Raw genomic sequence first — 25,992 nt, forward strand, 5'->3', positions numbered from 1 at the left:
ATGTTTTATAAATGAATGTGACTATGTTCTCACAAAACTATTTATGGACATAGAAATCTGGATTTTCTCTAGTTTTCATATGTCACAAAATATTCTTTTGATTTTTCTGTCTCCAGACATTTAGAAATGTAGAAACTATTCTTAGTCCATGAACAGTACAAAAACAGGAGATGGGCCACAATTTGCTGACTCTTGACTTACAAAATGTCTGGTAGACAACTAAAACAAACCTAGGGGGATCACCCTCATGTAAATGTGGGAAAAAATCACCAAATTTCATTTTTCCTGAATTGCATAACTTTCTGCTTACTGTGAAGTAAAGATGCAGTATATATATTTCCAATTATGTTCCTCACAAAAATAAACATAAATAAAAATGCGAGAGAATGTAACGGTATACACAAGTTTGCCCACGTCCCACTCAATCGGCGCACCCCTAGAGGGAGTGTGGGCTGGGAGACCAGAATCTGCTATTCCCTCGGCTTGCGCCAGTTTCCACATGCTTTTCACAGCACACATATCTCGCCTTGTGGAGTGTGAGTTTACAGTTTGAATATGTACTTTTTTGTACCACACTGGTCCTAAACACAAGCCAACACCTTTATCTGATACTCAACTGAATAAAGAGCCGACTTTCCTAATGCCAAAGAAAAGGATGATCTACTGGATTTGATAAATGACGGTATGCTGGTTTTCAGTGGGTCACATATAAGGTACACTATGGACAGTTCAAGCGATTTTTCCAGTGGTAATTTTAATTACATAAAATTTTCCTATCATGCACTAAGTTTAGAGCCTAGCTACTTACACATAATGGATGAATCTATTTTTATTTCTTAGAAAACAAAGATTAAAACATGAACTCAATGGGGCGCCTGGGTGGCTTAGTCAGTTAAGCGTCCGACTTTCGCTTAGGTCATGATCTCGCGGTTCGTGGGTTCGAGCCCCGCGTCGGGCTCTGTGCTGACTGCCAGCTCAGAGCCTGGAGCCTGTTTCAGTCTGTGACTCCCTCTCTCTCTGACCCTCCCCTGCTCACGCTCTCTCTCTCTCTCTCCTAGAAATAAATAAAACATTTAAAAAAAAAAAACAAAACATGAACTCAATGTGCACTGTTCTAAGGAAGAAAAGGAGGCAGGACAGAAATGCAGGTTGATTGCAAGCAGCAGGGAGCCGAGCGGCTTCCAGCCAGTCGTCTGCACACACAAACAAAGAGGGCTGTTTCCAAGAGTCCATATAATAATAAATATTGACACCACATTCCTAGAAAGGAGCACTAAATTCCTATTATCATTTGAAATAGTATCCCCTAGGAAGATAGTAGTAAATATTATCTTCATTTCTGAATGAGGAAACTGAGGTCCAGAGTCCAGAGAAATGTAAAGCAACTCAGCTAAGGGTATTGTGAGCCAAGCTGCTGGGGGTACCAAGATGAACACTTGGTGCTTCATGCATTTTCCAAGCTGTCCACAATCACAAAGGACAGCGGTGACTGGAATGCCAAAGCATATTCTCTCCTGTGAGGCAGTCACAAAGAAGACTTACGGCAGAAACAGCTGGAGGGCTTCTACAGCATGAACAATACAGCAAGTGAAAATAGGGAAAAACTAATCCCGGATACGCTAACTCTCAAAAACTGATAGAGATCTTTAATTTAAAATAGAGAAAGTTTATTCATGGAGAAAACAGTTACAGAACACCCTTGGGGCTTCTTTAGTGCAACAATTAAAATGGCATTTAAAAAGCCAACAGGAAGAGTTTAGACCTAAAAGAAATCTGGAGAAACTCCCGTTCCCCTTTCCTTGGGTTTACATATACTTTATCTTTTAGGCAAGATGGACAGCTATAATTGATTTCTTTTCTAGGAGATGAGATGTCTAGTTCCACTATCTTAATGTGTACAGGACTCTTTTGTGAAGGCCAGAAAAGCTGGAGGAGAAAATCGCAGTCTCTGAGGATGGCTGGGAAGGATGAAGGGGAGGCTAACGGCTGGCTCTTGGAAGCACAATTTAACCACAAATCACTAGTTGGGGTAGTGGCAGGGGCTTAATGATATGTTTCTCATTAATAAAATCTGAGGTATTTAATAAGGCTCCATTAATGTGGAAACTCACTTCTACCTCTCCTAGAGGCAACGGCAGAGGCTGACAGGGCTGTTCTGGAAGGTCAAAGCCCCTTGGACCTCTCACATACATTAGTGCCAACACCTAACCAGACTGGACCGTGGCAAACTGTCTCTGAGCAGAGTGGTGAACTGCTTTCCTCTTCAGGATGGGTTCCAAGGCAACAGTGTGATCGATGATGAGTTTTTCCCTCTTTTTGGCTTGTCTTGGTGCTGAAGTCTATGGCAGTACAAAAAGTGTGGTCATTTACTAGATGACCTGCTTGAGTAAAAGAACGGGCTCCCCAAGTCTCAGCTGTCAGGATTTAACTTTGTTCTTTTTAGTTGGCGATTCTCGTCATCCAGATGGCAGAAACCTTCTGTGGTGATGTCTCTTTTATTCTCCTCTGTGGGTTCCGAAGGGAAGTCCTGGTCTATGGCCAGTACCTGTCGAACAGTCATGTTAACACGAGCTGTTTTCAAGTAGCTGGTGCACACCTGCCAGTCCTCCTCAGAGCAGGGCTCTACCACGGAGTCTTTGAGGAGGACAGCTGGGAGAGGCGTCTCCAGGCAGCAAGGCAGGCCCTCTCCCTGGGGACTTGGGAGGACCCTCGGGACCGCATGGTTCAACAGGCGGCTGAAACCCGACATTACCATGATGTCACCGCTGTGCATAAACATAGCTGTGGGGGCTTCATCTCTTTTGAGGCCACCCAGGAGAAAGATGGCAGACTGTCCGAAGCTGCAAGAAAAATAAGTAAAACAATACACGGCAGTAAGTTTCTGTTACTAACCATGGCTGGGAAAGTTACTGCCAATTGCACTTTTTTCTAATTTCAGCTTGATACTTATTGCTTGCATAACCTTTTCAAACTGTGCTAAGACCCTTCTCTTCTGGCTTGTGTAAGTGACCAACCCACGATCTGCTGCTTATACTTATCATGGCCCACAGGACTATTGCAAAATATAATGTAAAGCAGTTAAACAAGCAGATTAAACATTTAATTTTAATATTACCCATATAAATTTTAGTGGTGCACTTTAAAAAAGTTTTTTTAGATGTTTATTTGTGTGTGTGTGTGTGTGTGAGAGAGAGAGCGAGAGCGAGCGAGCACAAGTGGGGGAGGGGTATCAGAGGGGGAGGCACAGAATCTGAAGCAGGCTGCAGGCTCTGAGCGGTCAGCAGAGAACCTGATGTGGGGCTCTAACCCACCAACTGTGAGATCATGACCTGAACCGAAGTTGGACACTTAACCAGCTGAGCCAACCAGGCACCCTGTGTGGTGTACTTTTAAGATTTAAGTCTTTCAATAAATTACTTGAGTCCTTTACTATATTTATCAAGCCCATTCACTTTAAAGATAGAACAATTAATAAAAGATTCTGTTTAGGCACCTTCTTTGTAAAATACAGGTGCAGGTGCAGCACTTTGCCCCATTTCAACGCACGGTTAGGGAGACAAGGAGAGTAAACTACTTGGGGTTCTGTGCTTTCTCTTCCCCAGTCCAAAAAGGTTGCTCACTTTGCCTTACAGCCTTCCACCTGCCTATTCCACACACCACTGATGATACCTCTCAATAAAAAAGGCAGATCCCACACATCTTAAACAGGAATATTAGCTGTGATTTGTTCATTAATCTTAAGGACTAGGCAAATTTTACTTATAACACTGTTAAGATGCCTGGGAGTAAAAGATTAGAGAGTCTAAACATTTCTTAAAGTTATAGATTTTATTTATTTTAGTTTAAAAATGCTTTAAAAAATGAATGGAGTTTTAGAAAGTAATCCCCAATCCCTAGAATCAGCTTACCTGAAAGACAGCAGGGGTTTGGAGTGATCTAGTTCAGATCTGTCTACGTGGATTCCCAGTGTGGAGTCTAATCGGTAGTAATTCAGGATGCCTGCCTGGGCTCGGAAACCCTGAAACCCACAGGCTGCAGCTACTTGCTCTGAGAGGAAAGCCAGGTCAGAAGGGAAAGGTGTATAATGATCGGCTGAGTATTTCTTTGATAAAAGTAGGGAAAATAAGAAAAATAAACAATGATCTCAGGAAAATAGGAAACTGTGGCAGAAGATTAATTACTGCTTTAAAATGATCTAATTTACATGTAATTCTAACACAGCATGATTTATCCATCTGTTTTTAAGGCATCTGGTAATCTTATAATGAGACATTCAAAATCCTAGCACCTATTACGTGGCAGGCACCATGCCATGCAGCGGTAAATTACACCAGTTCCCCCTGTGTGGAGTCTGTACATGAAGCAATTATTATGTCTGTCTCTGGTATACTTTAATCTCAAATAGGATCATTCTCTTAAGATAAAAGAGTAACTCAAAACTGTCACTGCTAAGAGGTACATGATGACTAAATGTAATGTGGTGTCCTGGAACAGAAAAAAGACAGCAGTTAAAAACTAAGAAAACTGGGGGCACCTGGGTGGCTCAGTCGGTTAAGCATCCGGCCTTAGCTCAGGTCATGATCTCACGGTTTGTGGGTTCGAGCCCCATCGGGCTCTGTGCTGACAGCTAGCTCAGAGCCTGGGGCCTGTCTTCGGATTCTGTGTCTCCCTCTCTTTCTGTCCCTCTCCTGCTCATGCTGTCTCTCTCTTTCTCTCTCAAAATAAATAAATAAATAAATAATTAAAAAAAAAACATTTAAAAAACCTAAGAAAACGGAGGGGCGCCTGAGTGGCTCAGTTGGTTAAACATCCAACTTTAGCTAAGGTCATGATCTCACGGTTCAGGCTCTGTGCTGAAAGCTCAGAGCACGGAGCCTGCTTTGGATTGTGTCTCCTCTCGCTCTCTGCCCCTCCCCCACTCACACTTTGTCTTTCAAAAGTAAATAAACATTAAAAAAAAATCTAAGAAAACTGCATGAAAAGCTAAGGAAATGTGAATGAAATATGGACTTCAACATTATAATAATGTATTATATAACACATTATATATGGTTCACTTATTAAGACAAACGTACCATAATAAGGTAAGATGTTAATAATAGGGAAAACTAGGTGCAGGTATATGGGAACTCTGTACTATCTTTTCAACTTTTCTGCAAATCTAAAACTATTTTAAAATATAAAGCTTATTTAAAAAAAAACAAAACTCAAATATGATGGCCAGTTTCGTTCTAGGTCCCTCAGCCCACAATATGGCTTGCTGCCAACTTCACTGGTCAATTTGATGAGATACCAGGCTCAAAATATTGCAACTGAAACTGACTTACACCATGGTCAAGGCAGGACCTAAAAATGGTAATTTTCAGCATTCATCTCCCGGAACGGTTTTTAGCACATAAAGATCACAAATACCATTCTCTTAAACAAACAAACAAAAAAAAAAAACAGAGGCCAGAAAACTCTTTCTTCTCTCACCAAAATCCAGCAGTTCAGGAGAACAAGGTGGCAGTCTCGTATGCAGATGAGGGTGAGGGCAACCCTGGTGAGGTAAGGTAAGCCTGCACAGCCCGATGCCCCTTTGTCTTGCTGCTGCTCTCACATCATCGTTTGCCCAAATCAACCTCAAACTGATTAGAAAACCCACTTGTGCCTCACATCTCCACTGGTGTCCTGATGTACCCCAGCTGCAGCACAGCTCTGCAGAGAATGTATTTACTTTGGCCAGAAGTGAGCTTTAACTCCAGGTTAAGGATGTGATAAGTCTTTGATGGATGGCCAAGTCTCTTCAGTTGAAATTTGTTTTATTTTTTCCTTCTCCTTTTCCTGAGCTGTAAATAAGAGTTCCTATTTAATTTCTTGAAGAGAACTTTAAGAGATTTTCTCCATCCTTTCAAGTTTCAGTCCTTCACAAGCTCAGCTACTCAGAGATGCTGTTCTAGCACAAGACTGGCTGTGCTGTGATCAAAGAAGCGTCTCTGTGGGCTTCCAACCTCATCCAAACTGTCTATGCACTAGTCTTCTTACTTCTCTTCCACTTTTCTGATTACTCATCCAGTTTCTGATAATTTTTCACTCCACATTTTTCCCAGTAAATGAGAGCAACTTTAAGTCCTCGGAGAATAACACTACCAGCAATAACAACAACATCATAAAAAACGATGAGCTAACATTTACTGTGTTAATGCATTTAACTGCTCAGAACAGCCCGGCACTGCTGCTATGCGGGCAATGAGCATCTGACTCTCACTCCCACCTTATGAGGCAGGGACTATCCTCTGGAAGGCCAAATTCAAACCTCGTCTGGCTAAGCCAGAGAGAATCACAGGCCACTTCCCCAAACACAGATATCTAGTCTTCCACTGAATCTGCATCACTGAAAGAATTATATCATGAACATTTCTGAGCAATATTTATCCTTATTTTGAGCAGTTAAATATATTTGTTAATAAGCTGGGTTAACTGAAACTATGGAGCTGTTAGAAAGTAACTAGTTAGTAGGAAGATGGTCTATAGCATCCTGTTTATTCAGTTTATTCTAAGAATTAGTCCTCCCACTTGATGGCAAACATCTCATGGAGACAGGCTGCCAGTGATAAAGGAGGAACTTCTAGAACCACGGGGATCAGGAAAGAAGAAATTACACCTCAAGAAAAGATAGAACTTTGCTAACTGTAGGACATTTTTCCCCAGCTGTGACTTGCTCAAACCTTATATAGCAGGCAAAGGTGTCTTTTATGAGTTCATGGAAAGGAACACCAGAAGCTCCTTTTACATCAGATAGATACCATGTAGAAAATAAAGGCTCAACAAACACTAAACAATAATGGAAATAAAGGTTTTAATTGAGCATTGTTCTTGAACACAATAAAGAAAAATCTATATCCCTGAAATGTACTTAGAGAAAGCACTAATGCTTCTGATGGAATAATATAACCTAAGGGCATTTGAAGAAAAAATTTCCTCTTGGCAGAAATTAGTCACTCCTCTTGACATCCTGTAATCAAGAGGATTTTAAGAGATAAATGAAAGAGATCCCTGCACAAATGGATAATCTGATACTTTAAAGTCGTGGCCAGGAAGAAATCCAACCACTGAGCCCAAGGAGTATAAAAAGTGGAAAACAATGGAATTAGCAAGAAAAGGTTAAATACCTTACTGTCCCAGTTGTAATGGTAGCCCAGGGTCACCCAACGCAACTTCTCTAGTAAACTTCGGCGCCTCTGTTTATTAGATTCTTTATACCTGTGAAGATTAGGGACAAGAGAGAATTAAATTATTCACCTCAATTGGCAGCAAAGGCCCTTTGGCCTAGACTAAATTTGATATTCCTTGGTGTAAGCTGTTGGCCAACATCTTGATAGGAAAATTGAGAATAGACGAATGAGTTGACCAAGAATATAACACTAAAAAACATGTTAGCATTTCTCATTTTTAGTCTTTGCTCTAAGTCCTCTGCTGAATGGGATCAATTTTAAGTGGCAAGTCTCCAACATCTCAATAATGATAAAATAAGAATAACAACAGAAATGTCTTTACTCATCCACTGGAAACGGGACCAAAGGCACTATAGGTAATTGAGAAATTGGCTAACAGAACATGTTCTATTTGGTTTGCTAAAAGTGGGGTATGATTAATCATAGCTATCACCATGTCTAATGATGGTGGCTTCCCAGAATTATAGGTTGGCGGAAAAAGTTTGGCAAAATGTAGTATACAACCAAAAATAACTGGTTTAACAAGATTTCTTTAACCCTGTGTAAGAGCTTAGATAATTGAGGCTTAGCTAACAATTAAGGACCAATGGAATTGATTTGGTTTCTGACATCCCCTTCAACACATAGGAGGTTTCTGTAAAACAGAGAGGTGCACTGTCTGCAATTATACGCTGTCTGATCAAGCCTATGGGATTACTAGGTTTTTCTTTTCTTTTAATGTTTATTTTTGAGAGAGAGAGAGAGAGACAGACAGACAGACAGACAGACAGAGGTCAACCAGGGGAGGGGCAGAGAGTGAGACACAGAATCCAAAGGAGACTTCAGGCTCTGAGTTGTCAGCACAGAACCTGACGCAGGGCTTGAATTCACAAATGCAAGACCATGACCTGAGCCGAAGGTGGACACTTAACTGATTTGAGCCACCCAAGCGCCCCATCTACTCTTTTTCTAAAGAGGAAGAAGTTTCTTTGATTTACCCTCGAATACCTAAAAATGCAAGAATGCTAGGCCTAATAATTTTAGTTTTTTTTTCCCCCCTATGTGACTTATATCATCAATTGATCCAACTTTTTGGTCCAAGAACCATTGCTGTTTAAAAAAGAAAAGATTAGACTGCTTTAAGGAGTTTATATTTGACAAGAGATGACAGATAAAGTGTAAGAAAAAATGAGGAGAAAATTCAAGGCACTATAAAATCTGTACTCAACTGAACAGCTCAAGACTTTGAGGGCCAACATAATTAAGAAAAAGGAGAGCTCAAAGTTAGCTGTCTAATCACTTAAGGCCTCAGGGCACAGTTGGGAGTTGAACATGGCATTGAAGAATGGCTAGCATTTAAACAGGGAGTGGAGCAGTGGGCAATATAGGCATACAACATGAGCAGAAGCAAAGGATTTATTAGAGGCTCACACTGTAAGTGGCACTCATCTTGATGTTTGACAGAGTTTACAGAATAGATGCTATCTGTCCTCACAGAGTTTACATTCTAAGGACATCATGACACAGATATACATCAAGACCAGCAGCTAAAGGGAATGGAACAAACACTGATTTATTTAGGACACCAGTGCAGAAAAGAGGCATAGCAGATCAGACTGCTTTGAAAGGCCTGTGTACAAGGTTGGCCATTGGCAGGCATCTGGAACTTGGAATTTGGGGAGGTTCACACCATTCCCAGAACTGCTGCTCACTGGGCTTAAACTTTGTGTGCAAAATAATACGATTTATGTTAAACACCAGCTTTCTTCTGGGAGTCTAGAATTTTGTTATGTGTCAGACAGGGACTGTCGATGTGACCAGCCCCTAGGCAATGAGCTTCTGTGGTGTGACAACATTTTATACATGTTGTCTCAACTTGTTATTGGGGGAATTAAGCACACCTTGTGTGACTTCACTGGGAGAAAACTCTGGAAGCTTGAGCCTGGTTTTCCCAGGACTTCGCTCAATTCGTCTTTACTCTTCACTGATTGTGCTTTGTATTCTTTGAACTGGAATAAATCGTGTCCATGAAGACAACTATATATGAGCCCAGGTGGTGAATCACCAAACTTAGGTAAGGGTTCAGGGACACCTGGCATGAGAGAAGACAGATAACTAGTAACAATTTAGGGGAAACAATATGTAAGCTTGGCTAGTGACTGGCACTAGCTGGGATGAACAGTTATCATGTAGAATGACCATTCATTATTTAAATTTTCTACAAGTAAAAACTAAAAACTGAAAGAAAAAAAAAAAGGAATGCATAATTACTAACACAACCTGAGTTCTATCCATGTTTCTTCAACTAAAGGCACAGATAAAAGAATCCCCTGATGATCCCCCTGGAGAATAATCTATTTTACTAGCCTTCAGATAGGAAAATAAGACCGACCTCTTATGTCTGGCCTCCTGTGAATCTGGTGTAATCTGTGTACCCCACTTAGTTTTTGCCAAAATTTAGTGCTCCAAAATTAGTTTCCAAATTTTAGTCCTCATGAGAATCATCTAGAGGGCTTGTTGAAATTTGTATGGCTGGGCCCAGGCCTACAAATTCTGATTCAGCAGGTCTAGGGTGAGCTTAAGAATCTGCATTTCTAAGTTCCCAAGTGACACTGACGCTGTTGAATCAGGGACACTTTGGGAAACACTAGTTCAGCCAAAATTAAAAAACAGAACAAAACACCTCCCATCTTTCTAGATCAATACAAGATCATTTTATTCTTGATGAGGAACCCATGCTACTATACCAAAACTAGACCAGAGGCATGAGATCAAGCCCTGTGTCGGGCTCTGCGCGGTGAGCTTGGGATTCTCTCTCTTCCCCACTCTCTCTCAAAATAAATAAACATTAAAAACAATGACAACAACAAAAACTAGACCAGGGCACCTGGGTGGCTCAGTTGGTTAAGCACTGGACTCTTGATTTCAGCTCAGGTCATGATCACAAGGTTGTGGGATAGAGCCTTGCATTGGGCTCTGCCCTGAGCATGGAGCTTGTTGAAGATTCTCTTTCTCCCTTCCTTTGCCCTTCTCCCTAACTTGCATACTCTGTCTCTAAAAAATAAAACATGTAAAACAGGGAAATTAATTAAAACAAACAAAACCCCTCAAACTTGGGGCACTTGGGTGGCTCAGTCTGACTTCAGCTCAGATCATGATCTCATGGTTCATGAGTTCAAGCCCTGCATCAGATTCTGTGCTGACGGCTCAGAGCCTGGAGCCTGATTTGGATTCTGTGTCTCTCCCCACCTCTCTGCTCCTCCCCTGCTCACACTCTGTTTTTCTCTCTCAAAAATAAATAATCTTAAAAAAAAAAAAAGCCCAACAAAAACCCTCAAACAAGATCAATCTGAACAAATAAAGGTAAGAACAATATAGCTCTAAAAATAACACAGAAGGTGATCGTATTTTACACATTTGATAAGACATGAACGAGCTGCTTTTCCATCAAAAGATTCAGGGCATACACTATTATAATTAACACAGATTTATGGTATTAATAATAAAATTATCAAAATTATAGTAATAACCAAACATGAATAGAATCATCCTGTAATGTAACCTTTTTACAAATTTTTTATTTACTTTTGAGAGAGACACAGAGAGAGGGAGAGGGAGAGGGAGAGGGAGAGGGAGAGGGAGAGGGAGAGGGAGAGGGAGAGAGAGAGAAATGTGTGTGAGTGGGGGAAGGACAGAAATAGCGAGATACAGAATCTGAAGCAGGCTCCAGGCTCTGAGCTGTCAGCACAAAGCCCAACACGGGGCTCGAACCCACAAACCATGAGATCATGACCTGAGCCAAAGTCAGACACTTAGTTAACTGACTGAGCCACCCAGGTGCCCCAAGCATCTTCTTAACTTACCCTCTTAGTCAAGTCTCCTGCCTCTGTCCCATCCCTCTGCCCCACGTCTCTCCTCTTCACAATCGTCTCTCCTCTTCACAATCGAACCTTCCCCAAAGGACTGCAGTTGCCGCCCTCACTGCAACCTGACTTCTGCTTCCCCCACTCCACCAAAAGTACTTTCTTAATTTCAAATAGACCACTTAATTGTTCTATCTTTGGCCTACTGATATGGTTGGCCCTTCTTTTATTCTGCAAACATTTTCCTGTGTTGGCTTCTAATAGCACTCCCCCAACCTAAGCTGATGCTTTCTAGAGTTAATGGCTTTCTTTTCTCTGTATGTTTTCTACTAAATAAACAAACAAATAATCACATCCATCCTCATTGCTTCATTAATTTTTTTTCTTAAAGTAAACCCTATGCCCAACATGGGGCTTGAACTTATGACTCGAAATCAAGAGTTGCACACTCTACTGACTGAGCCAGCCATGCACCATACTATACTATGGTCTTTATGTAGAACCCTCACATCTCCCTTTCTCTGACTTCACTCCTAAGCTCAGTTTCATGTTCTCAAAGGCATACTGGACACCTCTACCTGGATACTCCACCGGCATTTCAAAAACATGAATCCCCAAACTACACTAAGGATTATCTCTGCTCCTTCTTCTCTTCTTCCAATCCTATTTCCATTAAAAATCTTAGTATATAATGTTACAATGAGGGGCACCTGGGTGGCTCAGTCAGTTAAGCGTCCGACTCCGGCTCAGGTCATGATCTCATGGTTTGTGGGTTCGGGTCCCGCGCCGGGCTCTGTGCTGACACCTAGCTCAGAGCCTGGAGCCTGTCTTCAGATTCTGTATCTCCCTCTCTCTGACTCTCCCCTGTTCATGCTGTCTCTCTCAAAAAAATAAATTAAAAAAAAAAAGTTACAATGAATGTGGAAGTGCAGTTATCTTTCTGAGACAGTGATTTCGTCTCCTCTGGAGATATACACAGAAGTGGAACAGCTGCACCCTCTGGTAGTCCTATTTTTAATTTTTTTGAGGAACCTCCATAGTTTTACATAAATAACTGCAGCATTATTTATAACAGCCAAGACAAACAGAGTGTCCACTGATAGATGAGTGGATAAAGAAAATATGATACACAACACATACACGAACATTATTCAGCCATAAAAGAGGAAATCCTGCCATTTGTGACAACATGAACCTCGAGGGCAGTGTGCTAAGTGAAATGTCAGATGGGGAAAGACAAATACTGTATGATCTTACTCATACGTGGAATCTACATGGTGACTATAGCTAACAATATTGGATTGTGTATTTGCCAAGATCTTAAAGCTCTCATCACAAGAAAAAGAACTTGTAACTACGTAAGGGAACTATTAACTTGTTACAATAATCATTTTGTATATATACATATATCAAAGTGTTATTTATTGAACTAATAAAATATACGTCAATTATATCAATAAAAATGGGGGAAAAACCCACAACAAAAACCTGTTTTGCCCTATTATCTGTGGATGATCCTTAACTTCCTGTCTCTCAATTCTCATAATCTCTTGGTCACCAAGCCTTGTTAACAATGTCTTTTCCAGACCTTTATCACCTTTTGCATGGATTACTAAGCTAATTTTTTTATGTTTGTTTTGGAGAGAGAGAGGAGAGAGAGAGAGAGAGAGAGAGAGAGAGAGAGAGAGAGAGGGAGAGAGAGAGAGAGAAAGCATACACACGTGTGGGATAGGAGGCGAGAGGACACAGGATTCAAAGCAGGATCCATGCTGACAGCAGAGAGTCCAATGTGGGGCCTGAGCTCATGAACTGAAATGAACCATGAGATAATGACCTGAGCCCAAGTCAGACACTTGCCAACTTAGCCACCCAGGTGCCTCTAAGCTAAATTCTTAATTGTGTTTTTTCCAACAACTGTATTTCCAGTCCATTTTCCTCACTGTGTAAGAATTCTCTTTCTGAAGTGAAAAATCAGTTATTAATCTTGATGAATTCCCATTGTTTATAGGACAAAGTCCACACTTTGCCATAAGGCATGCAAACCCCCTTATAATGTGGTTCTAACTCACTTTTCTGGTTTTACCTCCAAGCATTCCCTACAGGGTCCTGCCCCTCTATTTTTTATGGCTGAGCCTCTGGCCATACACTTTTCTCTACTATTATGTTCTCTCTCCTCTTCTACTCTATTCTCTGCACAGATTTTTTTCTGACTTGAACACAGTTTAACCTCACTTCTTCAGGGAAACTGTTTTCCAGTTTCAGCCTCTCCCTCTACTGTGTCCCACAGCAACTTCCTCTACTCACCTATATGGCTTATTCACCTGAATTTCTCCTTTAATTAGTCCCTCCCTCAAAGGCAGGGAGTGAATTTTAATCTTCCTATCTGTCCTAAATCAAGTATTTCCTAAAACACCAATGTAGAGTATTTAATAAATTAATGAAAATAAGATGGGAAGATATCATAGAATCTTCAATTGGTCCTTCTCAAATTCAGCATGTTTTTATCAGGCTAACTGAGGGAATATCAATTTAGTTAAAGTATTAAAAGAGCACCTTTTAAAATATACAAAGAACCGTGGCTGGCATTGAGGTTTGTGGAGGAAGAGACTGGCAGGTAGTGGGAAGAAGTGCATGATGACTGGATTAACTATAATAAATGCTTGTAATAGCACCACAAAGTCTTAAAGGAGTAGAAAAGGGGAAGGGATTAATTCTGCTTCCACACTGAGGACATTAATGGGAAAAATTTTCACATATACAAAAACAGATGCAAAGTATTTCAAAAGCTAACCTAAGGAATAAAGCAACGTCAGCTTCATATAATTTAGTACTTCCCCTTGTCTTATTCTTTAAAAAGTTATTTTTGAATAGGTAATATATTCCCCAAATTCAAAAGGTCTAAGAAAGGATCACTAACTAATTCCACAAATACTTACTGGTAATTACCATGCACTGAAGAAAACAAACAGAAGGCAAGAAGATACAGAGTGAGGGAAAATGGGGTACTATTTTTAACTTAATGATAATGGAATCATCTCTCATAAGATGATGAGATCCAAGAACCTAAAGGAAGGAAGCCATTGGTTATCTAAGGGGAGAGTCTTCCAGACAAAAGGAATAGCTTACACAATGAATCTGAGCATTTCTCCTGTGTTTAAAGGAACAGCATGGAGGCCACTAGGACAGTAAATGAAAAGGAATGATAGGAGAGGTTGGAAAGGTGGCTGGGGGCTGGATCACCAAGGCCTTGTAGGCTGTGGCAAAGACTTCTGATTTTATTCAAAATGTAATGGAGCTGCATTAACAAGCAATTTTCACTGGCTTTTGTCCCAGGTTCTTGGGAGAGAGCTTTTACATCACTGGAATTTCCAGGGGTGCTTGGGTGGCTCAGTCAGTTAAATGTCTGACTCTTGACTTTGGCTTAAGTCATGGTTTTTGAATTCAAGCCTTGCACCAGGCTCTGCACTGACAGTGTGGAACCTGCTTGGGATTCTCTCCCCTCTCCCCCTACCCTACTTGTGTGCTCTGTTTCCCAAAACAAGTAAAAGAAAACTTAAAAAAAAAAAAAATCTTTGGAATTTCCAGGAGGAAAAGGATTATCTCTGTTATTCACAATGGGTCCTAGGACCACAGCTAAATTTATGCTAAAGTGATGACTCAGGATATGAGCTTGTGAAGCTAGAAAGACCAACCAGTTGAGACTTTTCATCAAGTGGTATTAGCTAAATAAACCTGAGGGGCTGGGTAGGGGAATAGAGATAGAGTTAAATCATATGGCTAATAATTCAGTCATGCCTAAGCAGTGAAACTCCAATAAAACACTGAGTGCTAGGTTTGGGGGAGCTTCCTGGGAGGGTGACACATCCTGATTCCATGGAAAGAGGACACAGAAGCTCTGTATTCAGGACCCTCCCAGACACTGCTTCATTGGATGGTCCTGATTTGTACCCTTTACAATAAAACTATAACCCTAAGTATAATCCTTTCTTGAATTCTGTGAGTCATTCTAGTGAGTTACGAACTGAGAGGGTTATGGGAACTTCCCTGAATTTGTAACCAGTTGGTCAGAAGTATGGGTAGCCTGGGAATCTCCCAAGCTTGTGGCTGCGGTCTAAAGTGAGGGTGATTTGGTTGGAGACCATGCCCGCAACTTGTAATGTCCCTGTCGACATCTGAATGGTTGTATCAAAGGTGAACTGCAGTACTGTAGATCAGAAACTGTAAGAGAAGTGGTGGGGTTTCTATACTAATTAGAAAATAGACAGACGGAGTGCCTGGGTAGCTCATTTGGTTAAACATCTGACCTTTGGTTTTGGCTCAGGTCATGATTCCACGGTCATGGGACTGAGCCCTATGTCGGGCTCTGCACTGAGTGTGGGGCCTGCTTAAGATTCTCTCTCTCTCTCCTGCTACCCTCCACCCTTGCTCCCACTCTCTCTAAAATAAAAAAGAAAACAGAGAGAAGGAACATGAAAACAGACAAAGGGCAACAGGTTAAGAGGCTACTGCAGTAAATGACGGTGGCTCAGACTAAGGTAGCTGTGATGCAGATGCTGAAAAATGATTTTATTTATTATGATTGTAGCCCTACTACACTTACTAAAGGGTCAGATTCAAAATCTTGGAATGGCTGCATAGTGGCTGCATTGTACTGCCAGGCATGTCATACTTGCTTAACTTGCTATCTCGCTGACAGAAACTTAGGCTGTTTCTCATTTCCCCCCCTTACGAACAATGCTGCAATGAAGATGCTTATATTTAACTATTATCATCTTGTACAAGAATCTCTAGCTACACTATTCACTCACAATAAACTGAACAAAACAGGATTGAGATGCCTTAATTTTGTGAACAGATCTATTTTTCCCTCTAAGTTCAAGTATTTTTTTCTTCATTTCCTACTTAAAAAGGTTCTTCTTCCCTGACCATAGAAACCTAGAAGGTTAAAATGGAAAGGATCCTTAGAGGTCCTCTGGTTCCGTGATTCTCAATGTGGATGTTATGGCCAAAAATCTGGATCTCTAGGGAAATCTTGTATGACAGACTCGCTCGCTTTCTGATATGCTCTAGAAAAGTGGGGGAGAGCTGGCATGTACTGTCTAGGTGACTCTGACTATACTCCAACCTCCTGAAATGGCTTCTCCAGTCTAACTCCTTTGTTTCCCAGAAGAGGAAGCTGAAACACATATCACATAGTAACAGAAGGAGAACAAGGGTCCTAATCGATTTTCAATGCCACCAGCAATGTCTGAGCCTATCAAGTTCTTCCAACCCATGACAACAGAAGATAGGACCACATTTTTTAAAAGTTTTGCTAATTTACTAGAGAAAAAAAAATCTCACCATTGTTTACTGGATAATTTATTAAAGAGGTTCATCTAAACTATCTTAGAAGATGACATGGATTTCTGCAGTCATTTGTCTGAAGAAAAAAAAAATCAATCAATTTGAAAACACAGGCTGGTTTAGCAGCAAACTCTAAACTCTCCAATTTCATTCAACCATGGTCTTCCTTTACTTTCCTCTTAGTTCTTAAGAAGACACCATTAAAAGCTTTAACAGGGTATTTTCCACTGCTCCTGCCTTTACCATAACCTGTAGACCAAGAGGCATTAAAGGAAAACCAATGAATTTTAGTTTTCCTTTCTCCTTTCAACTTAAGGAAATCTTATTTCCCATATTAGAAGTAGCATGACAGGGCACCTGGGTGACTCAGTTGGTTAAGCGCCAGACTTCGGCTCAGATCATGACCTCAGTTTGTGGGTATGAGTCCTGCATCAGGCTCTGTGCTGACAGCTCAGAGCATGGATCCTACTTTGTTTTCTGTGTCTCCCTCTCTCTCTGCCCCTCCCCTGCGTGCTCTCTCTCTCTCAAAAATAAACGAACATTAAAAAAACAAATTAGGGGCGCTTGGGTGGCTCAGTTGGTTAAGCATCCAACTCCAGCTCAGGTCATGATATCATGGTTCGTGAGTTGGAGCCCTGTGTTGGGCTCTGTGCTGACAGCTAGCGCCTAGAGCCTGCTTTGGATTGTGTCTCCCTCTCTCTCTGCCCCTCCCCCACTTGTGCTCTGCCTCTCTCTGTCTCTCAAAAATAAATGTAGAAAGAAAAAAAAAGGAGCAGTTTCTTTTTTTTTTTTAATTTTTTTTTTTAATGTTTTATTTATTTCCAGGAGAGAGAGAGAGAGACAGCGTGAGCAGGGGAGGGTCAGAGAGAGAGGGAGTCACAGACTGAAACAGGCTCCAGGCTCTGAGCTGGCAGTCAGCACAGAGCCCGACGTGGGGCTCGAACCCACGAACCGCGAGATCATGACCTAAGCGAAAGTCGGACGCTCAACCGACTAAGCCACCCAGGCGCCCCAAAAAAGGAGCAGTTTCTGAAAACTGTACCATTATTGACCCTAAATCCAAACAGAACACACAAAGCCAGAATAATGGTTTGAATGGGCTGTTCTAAAGATCTCTCATAATTCTCTTGTTTAACCCTCACACTATTAAATGAGGGAAAGACTACTGTAAGGCATAGAAAGATTAAGAAACTTGCTCAAGTTTACATACCTAGTTAAAGTGGCAGAGCTGGGATGTAAACCCAGGTGATCAGACTCTAGAACTAGTGCTCTACATCACTGCACCCTTTACAATCTGGCCCTAACTTAGATTTTCTACTTCATCTTTTGCCAATTCTACCCATGACTTCCAGGAAGCGTCTTCTATAAACTACCTCCAGTCTAGCCAGTTGAATGACTATTTCCATATCTTATAAACTGTATCTCTGTACCTGTTTATTATACATCTCTGCCGTCAGCTAACCTACAAATTCCTTGAGAGGAGGAATTGTGTCTTATCTGTCTTTGAATCTTTAACAGCCAAGCACAGTATCTGACACACAGTAGAAATCCCGTAAGTATAATCCCTCATGAACTCCCACATCCTGTATTCCTATTTCACAGAACTTAGTCTGCCCTGAATATTACTTTTTTGCTTAGGTGCTTTCTCTACCCCAAACAGCTTTCTTGCTCTTCTGACTGGCAAACTCCTAATGGTTTTTGAAGACCTAGTTCAAATGAACAGTGAAAAAAGAGAATAAAAGACTCAATTAAAAAAACTTTTTTGAGGTGCCCGGGGGGCTCAGTTAAGTGTCCGACTTCGGCTCATGTCATGATTTCATGGTTCGTGGGTAGGAGCCCTGCATCGGGCTCTGTGCTGACAGCTCAGAGCTTGAAGCCTGCTTCAGATTCTGTCTCCCTCTCTCTCTGCTCCTCCCCTGGTCATGCTCTGTCTCTCAAAAATAAATAAACATTAGAAGAAAGTATTAAAAAAAATAGTAACAGGGGCACCTGGGTGGCTCAGTCAGTTAAACATCTGACTTTGGCTCAGGTCATGATCTCGTGGTCTGTGAGTTTGAGTCCCGCATCAGGCTCTGTGCTGGCAGCTCAGGGCTTAGAGCCTGCTCTGGCTTCTGTCTCTCTCTCTCTCTCTGCCGTTTCCCCGCTCATGGTCTCAGTCTCTCAAAAATAAACAAACATTAGGGCGCTTGGGTGGCACAGTCAGTTGAGCGTCCGACATCGGCTGAGGTCATGATCTCACAGTTTGTGGGTTTGAGCCCCGCGTCAGGCTCTGTGCTGACAGCCAGCTCACAGCCTGGAGCCTGTTTCAGATTCTGTGTCTCCCCCTCTCTCTGACCCTCCTCTGCTCATGCTGTCTCTCTCTCAGAAATAAATAAAACACTTAAAAAAATATATTTTTAAAAAATTTAAAAACAGTAATAATTTTTTCTTCTTTGACATCTCTTTCTTGCCTAGAGGAATGATTTTTCCCTTTGGTTCCCATAGTATTTTTCTAAATACCTATCATAACACTTTCTAAGCTCCTTATAATTATTCCTGTTGATACTGAGTTCCTGCCATAGACTATGCACTCTCGAGTACAAGGAGAGTGTCCTATATATCTTTGTATCTCCAATGCTTAGCCTGCCTGGTACACAACTAACCCTCAATAAATATTTGTGGAATGTTGGGTAGCCTGGTTGGTGCAGTTAGTAGAGCATGTGACTCCTGATCTCAGAGTCATGAGTTCAAGGCCCATGCTACGTGCAGAGACTACTTTAAAATCAAAAAATTGTGAAATGAATAAAGTTGATACAAAATTAAGGTACAAACATTAGTTCTTAAGAGGAATAGCTAACCCACCATAAAACTGCTAGTAGCAGTAACTTCATCTAAGAGAGTAGAAATAAAGAGCTTTTAGTGTTAATTTTTTCAGGATATAATGTCTTCAAAGGAACTCACTTTATTTTTTTAAAAAAGATTTTATCTTTTTAAGTAATCTCTACACCCAACGCTGGGATCAAATTTATAATCCTGAGATTAAGAGTGGCATGGTCTACCAAATGAGTCAGCAAGGTGACCCTGGAACTCTTAAGTAGGAAAAGAGCTGAAGCTGGATGAAAATGGACCAGCTGATGAGTAAGGAGGATGAACTTGAGATCTAAGCTATGATAAGCAAATCTTTTTTTTAACGTTTATTTATTTTTGAGAGAGAAAAATAAATGGTGACCCTAAGATGGATCTCAATTTAATATAACTATCAAAGCATCTGTCCAAATGTTCTCAGGGGAAAGAATATAATTGTGCTGCATTCGCACGGGAACGAGGAGAAAAGTGCACTGTTCAGGGGTAGTTCCTATAAAGATGTGCAATGACTTGACCTGAATACGAACACTTACCTCAGAAACTCTTTGCTCTGTTCCCAGAGGTCTTGGGTCTCTTCTTTAGTCATGTGTTTGTCCAGGTTACACACATTAGGTTTCTGGGAATATAACTTAAGGCACTGCTTCACCCAGTGCCACTGGTACCCTGGGAGGAAGGGGTTTGGGATAAAGATAAATCCTACACAAAAGATGGGTGGGGAAAGAAGGAGAGGAGAAAATTCTCCATCAGTTATATTCAGATAATTTATTTTTGTTGATATCCTTATACCCATTACTATATTATTTATTCCCCATCCCCTTTTGCTCATGCTTCATGGCTTCCACATTTATAAGCAAATCTTCTCATTCCTATCCTCCAATTTTAGAGAAAGGGGAGAGGGAAACAAATTCTTAAGAGAAAGAAATATTCCACAACTATCAACTGTGTCACCCCTAAGCAAACTTTAGAACTGAAAATAACAAAAGTCACCCCTCAAATGCATCACGCATTTATCACTCAAGAGAGGAGGTAATTGCTTCCTTCAATTGTGGCCCTTGTGGTATCTTAGTGTTCCACCTCAGCCTTTTTTGTTTTCTAATATCTGCCTAACAACACTTATGTTAAATTCTTTCAGTTAAAATAACTAGTGTGATTTCTGCTTCCCGATTGAAATCTGACTGACAGACAGGGAAGAAAGATGATGTGTATATCCACTCGCATGGCATGATGCAAATACCTGCGTCACGTGTGCTGAAAAGATCTTCTGTGATCTGGAAAGTAATCTAATGTCACTTTTCTCCTGCGTATGGTTTTTAGGGTCTGGAAGGACCTAAGCATGCTTACAGATTATGAGGAAAGAACACAGAAAAGAGAAAATGAGGAGAGCAAGGTCTTGAAAGCTGGAAGAGGTAAAAGAAAGTGGGATCTTTTGGTAAAAAGAAAGAAGAAAGGTCAAGGAACTGGCTTTGAATGGGAGGAGCTTTTCTTCCTGTAAAATTGGAGGACAGGAGTGAGAACATTTGTTTCTGAACATAGAGACCACTTTTGCATTTCATGTACTGGCAAAATTCTCCAAATAATTTCAGAGGTGACAGGGGACTGTCAATATTTTGAGAGAGAGAGAAAAAATAAGATGAAAAACACCCCAACAACCTACCATCTATCAGCATTATTTCACAAAATAAAGATTATAACATTCCCCAAAATATCAGACTAAAGGAAGAATACCTCTTAGTGACAGGAAAATAAAGATCTCTTTGGATAGGCCACTCTAGGCAACTGCTGCCTTCCTTTAATGAATTAAAATTTGGCTTTTAATTTTCAAGCACTGATCTTAGGTTTGGACTCACAGAGTAACCCCAAATTAGTTTCTTATTCTTCTTCAAAAATACCTCTAGCTTTATAGTTAACATTTATTGCTCATTTCATGTGTGCCAGGCATGGACCAAAGTACTTTATATGTACTCGTGTTTGATCTTCATAATAATCTTACAAAGTTGGTAATGTTTTTACATACGTTTTACGCACTAGGAAACTGAGGCCAAGAGACTAAGAAACTTGCGCCAAGTCATAGAATGGAAGGTAGAGCCACAACATGAAGCCAGGCAGCCTCGAGTCAGAACCTAGGCCTTAACCAGCCCTTTGTGTGTACGACAACCTTTCAAGTGTTGCATGCTGTCAGGTTCCCTCTCAGGTTTACTCTTCCACAGACTTAGTCTTCAAACTCATGACCCTCCTGCTCATTCTTATAAGGACAGGCTGTGGTTGCTCAGGTTCCTTCACAACAAGCAGAATCCGGAAGTAAACACAATCCTTTTGATCAAGCCTGAATAAGAGGAGACTGTCATCTCCCATGTTCTGGACATTATACTTCTAGTAAGTGCAGCTTACAATGGCAGGGAAGATGGAATAAAGTTTCTAAGGACATAATGAGGCACCAACTCACAAAATGTGGCTTAAATGTGAAATCCTAGAAAACCTTTGGGCAGCAGAAAATGAGTGGGGTTGATAACACTGTAGTCTGAACTTTCTGTTCCCTTTTGTTAAGGGAAAAAGGCATAGCAACAGAGAAACACAGCTTTGAAAACAGGAGGTAGGCTTGAAAGGTAAAGGGCAGCCTTCAAGAAAAGTACATAAAAGACTGCTGGTGATGCACGTTCCTCATTTATCCAAATGGAGAGTCATGCTTTTGTACATAAAGCCATCATTTGACTCTTATTTATTTATTATTGTTCTTTTATTTTTGAGAGAGAGAGAGAGAGAGAGAGAGAGAGAGAGAGAACCCACACACAGCAAGGGAGGGATAGAGGGAGAAAGAGAATTTTAAGCAGGATCCATGCTCAGCACAGAGCCTGACATGGGGCTCGATCCCATGACCCTGGGATCATGAGCTGAGCTGAAATCAAAAGCTGGAAGCTCAACTGACTGAGCCACATAGGCGCCCCTTGATTCTTCTTTCACATGTAACTGAAGTGCATAAGGCCTTTTAAAGAAGTATTGAAGCTGTTATACTGTCCTATGTTATTAACCAATACATCAGTGATCACAATGTACTAAGAGCTGTAACATAGACCTGGCCCACTGCACAATGAAAATTAGTATTTCTTTTCAGGAATTTTTCTTGCTTTTAATTCGTATTTGAAATCACAGATACAATGTTAACTTAATGTTCTCTCCAAGAAAAAGGATGACAGGTAAAAGATATTTGGCTAAATAAGGCATTTCTGTATTTTCTAAATAGTTCATAATTATTAATCTACAATGGCCCCATGATCCTTAAAAAAAAAAAAAAAAAAGATTAAGGGCGCCCGGCTGACTTAAGCAGTAAAGCATGTGATTCCTGATCTTAGGGTTGTGAGTTCAAGCCCTATGTTGGGAATACTTTACTCAAAAAATAATAATGAAAACATTACCCATTCTTCATTATCATCTTAATTTCAGTATCTGTAAAGTGAGCTACCCAACATTACTGAAGTTCAAAATGCTAGATTATTTAGTTTATTGGGGTTTTTGATCTCATTAAGTGTAACACTTTCTTCAAAAGCTCAGCCTTAAGGACAGCAATAAATTTTTTTCCCTCATATGAGAACATAGTGATTTTGTGACTAGAGTAACCACTATGAATTATTCTATCATTCAAAGCAGTTCTTTTGCCAGAATAGGTGTTTGGAGTTATGGCAGGGAGCCTAGAGTAAACGTCCTTATTTTTTATTTGTACCTGGTGTGTCACTTCCTGCACTGTAAGGTAGGCACTACTGAATCCTGTTCTATCCTGCAGGAGTGTTAAGTAAACAGAAGTTTCAGATGAGACAGAATTTAAAAGGGGTTTGAGGGGCGCCTGGGTGGCTTAGTCGGTTAAGCGTCCGACTTTCGCTTGGGTCATGATCTCGCGGTTCGTGGGTTCGAGCCCCGCGTCGGGCTCTGTGCTGACTGCCAGCTCAGAGCCTGGAGCCTGTTTCAGTCTGTGACTCCCTCTCTCTCTGACCCTCCCCTGCTCACGCTGTCTCTCTCTCTCTCCTAGAAATAAATAAAACATTAAAAAAAATAAAAAAAAATAAAAAAAAATAAAAGGGGTTTGGGAGTGAAATATTTCCATGTTTACTTTCACCCTTTGTCTATTTACTTGCTTACAACTCTTCCCCATTCTCTTCACAACTCTGAAGTTAGACAAATGATTACATGATCTTGTCTTCTGGGGTCAGCGGCACTCACCAGGGTAGCCTTGGAGTCCATAGGCCTGCCACTTGCTTACTGGCTGAAGTCCTGCTCTATGTGCATCATGGTCACTGACTGAGGACACGCTCAGCTGAGATCTGATCACCTGACAGGAAGGAAACAGAAGTCGGAGGGCTAAAGCTACTTTGCAGGTCAGTCCTTAGAATCTCAAATTTCTAAAGACATTTATGGTATGAGGCAAAATTCAGAGTCTGAAATCTGGGCTCCTAAACTTAGTTCTACCACTTACTTGATGTAAGACTTAGTTAAGTCGCTTCTTAGAGCCTCAGTTTTCTCATCTATATACTAACAAACACTAGAAAATAATATACAATTAAGCAGTAACGAGAAGAAGGCTGATTTGGGCCTTCAAGACTACCTTTCTGTATGACACCACACTTTTGTGATTTCTTATGACTCTAAATCACAAAAGGTGTTCGGTGTACTGCAATACCCTTAGTCAACATGCTGCCCACCTCAGTTCAGGCTAATAATTCTTGATGCACTTGTATACAGTTGGTGCTTAAACAGACCAATGAAGAACATCAGGCAGGGCAGGGTAAGAGAATGGAAAGAGAGTGCTCTGACCAGAAGGAATAAATGTTTCAGTAAAAAACTGGAAACCCTTTTTGCTCAAAGTACACTATTTATTCTCTTTTAGATGAAACTTCATAATGAAACTCAGAGCTTCTGCCTTTGTGAATTACTTTGAAATTAAATTTTCCAGGGGCTCATGAAGTTTCCTTGCATATAAGACTATCTTACAGATGGCTCATTAAATTGGTTGAGATCCAATATGCAGTTACTAAAGTAAGGACCTTTAAAATCAAAAATCTTTTTTTATTCTTCCACTAATAATAAACTTAGGATCTCACTTGCCTTAGAATACAACAAATGTTCTCTTCCAAAAAGTTATGATCTCTTATCCTATTAACTTCACCGAGTGTAGAGATTTCCAGAAAAAAACCACCAACAAGTAGCTGGTGTATTACTAGTTTCTGTAATAAAATGGCTACCTGGAACTCTGAGAGTCCTAACCTGCTAATTTTTCCAGATACTTATGTTTTAATTTTAAACATTTTGTAACAATTTCTTAAATAGACCATATTTAGTAATGTACTGTAATTCAGCAACACTCCCATAGTTAAAGTAAGTTTGTGGATCTATTCTCCACCCTAAGCTAAACTAAACCTCTAAGTTAAAAAAAAAAAAGTCCTTCTGCTTCTTCCGTTGCCTGTTAGCCATCACATTCTCCACTGCTCATCAGCTGCTCTCAGAGCAACTTTCTTCTCCAACTTGCACTGAGCTGGGAAATGAAATACTGACATTTTTATGTATTCAATGGATAGTGTACCTATTGAATGCTTACTGTTTCAGATAGTGAACTAGACACAATGTTCTATTCTCATGTGGCTTATATTCTAAAAGTACTGCAGCAAAATATAGACAAAAGGAGCTGAATGAGGGCCTGTCCCATGTACATTATTTTTAGAGTTCAGATTTTCTGTATGTTATTTTGACAACTCTAAGACCATCTTTGGTAACAAATGAAGTTCCTAAGAAGCTAGGTTCTGGATGAATATGATGTTAATATAGCATTCAAATTTTATTGAGAACTATTACTAAGCTTAGACGGAATGTTCCACCCAGCCATCTGTGGTCAACACCAAGGGCAAATTAAGGGATTAGGGATCGTCAGTGTTACAGCGATTATAAAGAAATTATCCATTACACTATAGTCGTGATTCTCCCTGTGCCTCCTGTCCTCTTTATGTTACTTTTCCTACCTTCCGTGGGGAAAGGTAGAAATAGTCGATAGTGCTTGAATTGAGATGATCTCAATCTTTCAATGCCCACTCTAAGAGGCCCGGAGACGACAGGGACCTGGTTTTACGGACAACGACTTAACTGACAAAATCGATCCCCCTCAGTCCTGGCGATATTCGGGTGGTTGTTTTTTTCAAGCTGCAAAGCGCTTCCCTACCGTCTAAGAATACGGCTTATGGGCTTTCACACAAATTGAAGTCGAGATGCAAACGGGCATTTAAAGTTAGGAATGAACACCAATTCCCAGGCATTCTTTGAGGTCGCAGCCAGGAAAGGCTGCACGGAGTAAACCGACAGTACAGCTCTTCACCGCCGAAGTGTGACAATTCAACTCCGCACCCATGAAGGGCAGGGATTACTCAATGATACTCAGCGAAAAGACAGCGAAAAGAGGTGAGAAAGGCCCCGAAGACCCTCAAAAAAGCGAGGTGAGGCGACCGGTGATGCGCGCCGCTCCTCTGTCCGTACCTTGCGGGCACCAGGCCCCGTGCCGCGGGCTGTATGGGCTGCCGAGAAGTCAATGACCGCTCCCAGGTCTGCGGTCCCGGGGCGGCTCTGACGGTAGAAGCGGAAAAGTTTCCGAAAGGCGTCCTCCCCTGGCTCTGTCGCCAACGACACTACAGACCCCACAGCAGCCGCCATTTTCCCCATCTCGTTGCCCGGCCTCTTCTCACCCGGAAGCAGAGTGCCGCGCTCCGGAAGAGGTT

The 25,992-nt window shown here is 41.0% G+C and overlaps 1 protein-coding gene across 2 annotated transcripts; it reads right to left on the reverse strand.

Annotated features, from left to right (window-relative positions):
- Positions 1–1,645: 1,645 nt before the first annotated feature.
- On the reverse strand, positions 1,646–25,947 carry ALKBH1 (alkB homolog 1, histone H2A dioxygenase). 2 transcript variants are annotated; one of them, XM_039232328.1, is made up of 6 exons: positions 25,754–25,947; positions 23,456–23,564; positions 19,780–19,909; positions 7,152–7,242; positions 3,909–4,102; positions 1,646–2,840 (listed from the first exon to the last, which is right to left on the reverse strand). In XM_039232328.1, the coding sequence occupies exons 1-6, from the start codon at positions 25,934–25,936 to the stop codon at positions 2,411–2,413; spliced, it is 1,137 nt and encodes a 378-aa protein (XP_039088259.1). In that variant the 5' UTR covers positions 25,937–25,947; the 3' UTR covers positions 1,646–2,410. The 2 variants fall into 2 exon arrangements, with proteins under 2 accessions (XP_039088259.1, XP_039088258.1); XM_039232327.1 differs by having other exon boundaries at positions 19,780–19,942.
- Positions 25,948–25,992: the final 45 nt, after the last annotated feature.

This window comes from Hyaena hyaena, unplaced genomic scaffold, assembly GCF_003009895.1.
Source record: "Hyaena hyaena isolate Hyena2069 unplaced genomic scaffold, ASM300989v1 scaffold_65, whole genome shotgun sequence".
Classification (NCBI taxonomy): Eukaryota; Metazoa; Chordata; class Mammalia; order Carnivora; family Hyaenidae; genus Hyaena; species Hyaena hyaena.

Bases quoted from the DNA above. Each gene is read 5' to 3' on its own strand.
- ALKBH1 (XM_039232327.1), bottom strand. From the start codon at position 25,936: ATGGGGAAAATGGCGGCTGCTGTGGGGTCTGTAGTGTCGTTGGCGACA. The intron at 7,243-19,779 runs GTAAGTGTTCGT...TAATCTTCACAG, and splicing joins CAGAGCAAAGAGTTTCTGAG to GTATAAAGAATCTAATAAAC. The intron at 4,103-7,151 runs GTATTTAACCTT...CTTTTATCAAAG, and splicing joins ATTACAACTGGGACAGTAAG to AAATACTCAGCCGATCATTA.